This window comes from Alligator sinensis, unplaced genomic scaffold (genome assembly GCF_000455745.1).
Source record: "Alligator sinensis unplaced genomic scaffold, ASM45574v1 scaffold1376_1, whole genome shotgun sequence".
Lineage (NCBI taxonomy): Eukaryota > Metazoa > Chordata > Crocodylia > Alligatoridae > Alligator > Alligator sinensis.
In genome coordinates this window covers 11,588-16,404 of record NW_005843543.1, presented here as the reverse complement: position 1 = coordinate 16,404, position 4,817 = coordinate 11,588, and the positions used below count along the sequence as shown (strand labels likewise).

Genomic DNA, 4,817 nt, shown 5'->3' with positions numbered 1-4,817 from the left:
CGCGCCTGGGCTTGCCAGGAAGCGAGTCTGGCTGCCACGCTGCCCCAGCTCCGCTGTGCAGCCAGGGGCGCTGGGACCAACTGCACATGCCATGGCCCAAGCTGCCCCCCCACACCTGGGCTGGGTAGGACTGAGGGATCTACTGCAGGCTGGACAAAATCTCTTGGCGGGCTGGATCCAGCCTGTGGGCTGTATTTTGCCCACCCTGATTGAAGCAAACCTGAGAGAAAAAGATGATCTTTGTGAAAAATTCAAAACCTGACCCTTTTGGATAAGGTATAAAGACTCACGATTCCCATCTTGAGACCAGAACAGTAGTGTAGCTCAGGGGGGGATAATCAGGGTGATACATGAGGGCGCACAAAAATAGCAGCTACTACTACTGCCAATTTGCCTGCTGCCTGGGGTGCAGAGCTGACCTGTTACACCTCTGGACCAGAAGCCCTCCAGCAAGAACAAAAGACTTAACTTGTCATTCCTGAGGTTAGTAATTAAATGCTTTTCAATAATCCTTTGGGGCCTGTCACATGTTATGACATGCACAAACCAAATTAGAAAAAAAATCCATGCCAATGTAAAAGGGCCCCTTTAGTATCTGTTACAAGAAAGAAAGAAAAGGGGTAAGAGAGAGAAAACAGACAAGGAACTGGAAGCCCTATGCAGAATATAAGGCAGAGGGAGGGCAGTGGGGCTCAGCAGTGAGAGGCAGAAGTGCTCTGACAGAGGGGAATAAAACTTGTTGGAAAGGACTGGCTCAGGGAATGGACAGTAATTAGGCTTGGGGGAAAACGGACTAAGGCTAAACGGGCTCTAAAGAAGGCCAGGTTTATTTAGGGCCTATCCAAAAGGATATGGGAAGGTTGAGGAGAAGGGATTGAACTGGGGAAAGACCCAGCAGAGAATCAGAGACTGTAAGAGATGAAAATAAGTCCAGCAAGGATAGAGAGAAAATCCTAAAGGACATTCCAGAAAAGAAGGCCAACTGTAGGAAGCTGGGTGTCAGGATACCCAGTGAAGCCTTAGATAAGAATGGTGCTGTGCCCTGTCAGCGAGACACACAGTCTGCTGAGACCTACCTGCCCACTGATGTGGTGGGGTGTGATGGGTGAGCTAAGTGGGGATACCTGGGCAGAGAGGAAGGCTTGAGCAGTGCTGGGAACACAGTGACTATGCTGAATGAGTGGTTTCAGCTGATCATTTAAAAATATTTTAAGCAGCTCTTTCTGGAACATATATAAAAAATACATCTAAAAAGTCAATGTTCATGTCATTTAGTAGTATTAGGATTTATGTCTTCTGTACACAGTGCAGCCGCTTCAGGGCAACATCTCAATTAGGGCCAGCCTCTTCTATCCAGTAGAGGGTTTAAGTGCATATCATATAAGTAGCCGTGCACACACAAACACACACGCAATATTACACTTGTGATAACATACCCTTCCTCTGTTAAATAATGCAAAATGAGAATGAGAAGATTTTTTCGACGGGCTTCTGTCCGCATCTCCTCCTGCAAAGAAAGACAAAAATTCTAGCTCAAATGTATAATGGCATCTTTATAGCAATCAAGCACAACTAAATATAGCCTGCAGAAATTAACAGAACAGCATGTAAAAACTGTACAATCTGCAGTCTAAAACCACAAATAAAATGCTTTCTCCCTCATTTTTCTTGAATGTTAACAGGCATCCTGGATGGGTAGAAGCCTTTTCATAAAAAAAAAAAAGGGTTGTTACCATACCAACATGTTGAAGACTCACTGTTATGTAGTCAGTGTGGATGCCACTGTAGACACATATGTGCTCCATTTTCATGAACTCAGTGTTTTTTCTGAGTAGCCGTATCCGGTAGGGTTATGCATTCACCCCATGCCTCCTTGCACTCCTGTGCATGGGGGCAAAGGGAGAGGCCACTGTAACTCTGCTTCAGTTCTTTTGCAATCTGAACTCCATGTCTGCAGAAGACTCTTGAGAAGTAGTGAGAAAGGGCAGGGTAGGCCCACTCTCACAACATCTCAAAGAGGTGAATGCACACCCGTACTAATAAGTTTCCTGTCTTGAGTCTGGGAGACGCATATACCTTGGAGTTGACATGCACTCCTATAATAAACCATTTTGGAATTGCTGCTAAAGCACGGGTAGCCAAAGAAATACCTGAAACTCAAATACAGAATCGGTTTCACATTTATTAAAGCTCCTCAGCACAGACCCGCATGAAAGGTCAAAGTAGCTGTCAGACTTCATTCCATATAAGAACGTAGACAGTGCCATTTATCTCCAAAATGCGCTGCAATACATATACCTTCAACATTACTTGATTGCATCCATTCCTATGGTGGAGCGCAGCATCCCTCAGCAGACAGCACCCTAAAAAGACAGGAACTTGTGGCAAAGGCCTTGGGACAAACCCTTGCTCTGATGAGAAGTATCACTGGTTTTTTAATGTTCAGAGTCAGCTATCCCTCAGTTTTTAGGATCTCACCAGAAAAAAAAACCTACAAAGTAAGTTATAGGGAACACAGTACTGGAAATTTGAACTTGGGGCTACACTGCTGACTTCACACTTAGGCAACTATGCTTTTCTTACCAGTTTCTGCTAACGATGGCAAGACATCTAAATGCGAGCTGTATATATATTTGTGTCTTAAAACAATTAAGTATTACAGGTCAGGGGTGTCAAACATGGCCTGTGGGCTATATCTGGCCTGCAGAACTGTTTTGTGTGGCCTGCTGTGCTCCCAGAGGGGCCATGAATTCTGAATTCCTTCCAAAATCCCAGTGAGAGCCCAATGGTTTGGATCCACCCCAGGGGTGCAGGGATGCCTGTTATTGGTCAATATAATATGCTAAACAAAGTGATCCTGCTTACAGTGCTTTTAGATCACAGTGAAATCTGTCTTCAAGAATCATAAGACTGCCCATTGCCTATAGAGGTTAAAGCCCTGATTTTTAAAGACAACGTTCAAATCTAGCATTTGCATGGACAAATTAATAGCCTGAGTTTCAACAGGACCTTTCAGTGAGTTGCCATGCTAGTGACACTTCAAAATTAGGTTTGCACCACTGTAAATATTCACCATTGAAATTCAAGCAGAGAATTGTGAACAACCTGTATGCGAAAACTGCGGATACACGATGGCACAACAACAGGACAGAACCAGTTTCCAAGACACGTAGTTGCTCTGTCTCAGTGTCTCTTGGGGGGGAGAAAAAGAATGCAGCAGAGCATTTAAAGGGGAGCTTGTCCAGCCAAATAAATGAAAGCCAGGATCTGCAGGTAACAAACCCACACGCCTCTGACTTCATGCTGCACGCCTGCCCTGGAGCTTCTGCAGCAGTGACTTCTGCAGCATCGAGCCATTCTGAGTGCACAGACAAGTCAGAGCTACCAATAATCATAGCAACAACTTATTTGAAATCCCAACAGACATCAAACAGGATACGCACCCAAAGGGACACTTTTCCTGTTTATTCTCAAACCTTTCCAGTAACCAGGGTCTGTCATACCAACTGTTTCAAGTGCAGAGCCACCTAGCGGAATAAAGGAAAGAGGTGTTTTTTTCTCCGCATAAGAAAATTACTTAGACTAGGAGATGGGATTTTTGTTTCACATTCTGCATAAATGATCAGGCATCGTCTTTTTTCCAGCTGTATAGAAAGAGAAAGCTGAGACAGACTAGGGTGGAGGCATTAAACACTTATAAGCTGTAATATTATTACTTATTACTGAAAGATGAACTTTGTTCTCAGTGAATGGAAAAAACCAAAGCAAATATTAGAAGACCAGACTGAAAGGTCATGTCTCTCGCATGCAGGGTTTTGAAAAGAATCGTAAAATTGTAGTTCTCTTGCAATTTTTCCTAAATGACTCCCCGGGATCAAAGCTTGAGGACTAAAGGAGGGATGAGAGTCTTTGCCTATAGATTCATAGATTCATAGATGTTAGGGTCGGAAGGGACCTCAATAGATCATCGAGTCCGACCCCCTGCATAAGCAGGAAAGGCATAGGCAGGGAAGAGTGCTGGGGCTAGATGACCCCAGCTAGATGCCTATCTAACCTCCTCTTGAAGACCCCCAGGGTAGGGGAGAGCACCACCTCCCTTGGGAGCCCGTTCCAGACCTTGGCCACTCGAACTGTGAAGAAGTTCTTCCTAATGTCCAATCTAAATCTGCTCTCTGCTAGCTTGTGGCCATTATTTCTTGTAACCCCCGGGGGCGCCTTGGTGAATAAATACTCACCAATTCCCTTCTGTGCCCCCGTGATGAACTTATAGGCAGCCACAAGGTCGCCTCTCAACCTTCGCTTGCGGAGGCTGAATAGATCCAGTTTCTCTAGTCTCTCCTCGTAAGGCTTGGTCTGTAGGCCCTTAACCATACGAGTGGCCCTTCTCTGGACCCTCTCCAGGTTATCCGCATCCCTCTTGAAGTGCGGCGCCCAGAACTGCACGCAGTACTCCAACTGCGGTCTGACCAGCGCCCGATAGAGGGGAAATATCACCTCCTTGGACCTATTCGTCATGCATCTGCTGATGCACGATAAAGTGCCATTGGCTTTTTTGATGGCTTCGTCACACTATAGAGATTTTATTTTTACATGCAGTGATTCATGCTCAAGCTGCAGGTAAATTCAGCTAGTTTTGCTCTATCAATAGGTTAGTGAGCTGTTAACCAGTGACCCCTGCCAAATTCACCTCTTTGCTAGCTAGCTTATTAAATAACAAGGACAGTGTTCACACAGTCCACTATGGACTTCTAATACTAAGACATTAACAGAAAGAACATGAAGTATAAGAAAACCCAAGACATATTTCTTGACCAATA

General features: G+C 44.9%; 1 protein-coding gene across 7 annotated transcripts in view; it reads right to left on the bottom strand.

The window, feature by feature from the left end:
* Window positions 1–4,817, bottom strand: part of KATNAL2 (katanin catalytic subunit A1 like 2) — a 49,667-nt gene that overhangs the window by 33,292 nt on the left and 11,558 nt on the right. For all 7 annotated transcript variants that reach the window (XM_006038923.3, XM_014527470.2, XM_006038925.3 and 4 more), the window contains exon 2: window positions 1,437–1,507. In XM_006038923.3, the coding sequence (XP_006038985.1) occupies window positions 1,437–1,507 (71 nt within the window). The remainder of the gene's footprint in view (window positions 1–1,436; window positions 1,508–4,817) is intronic.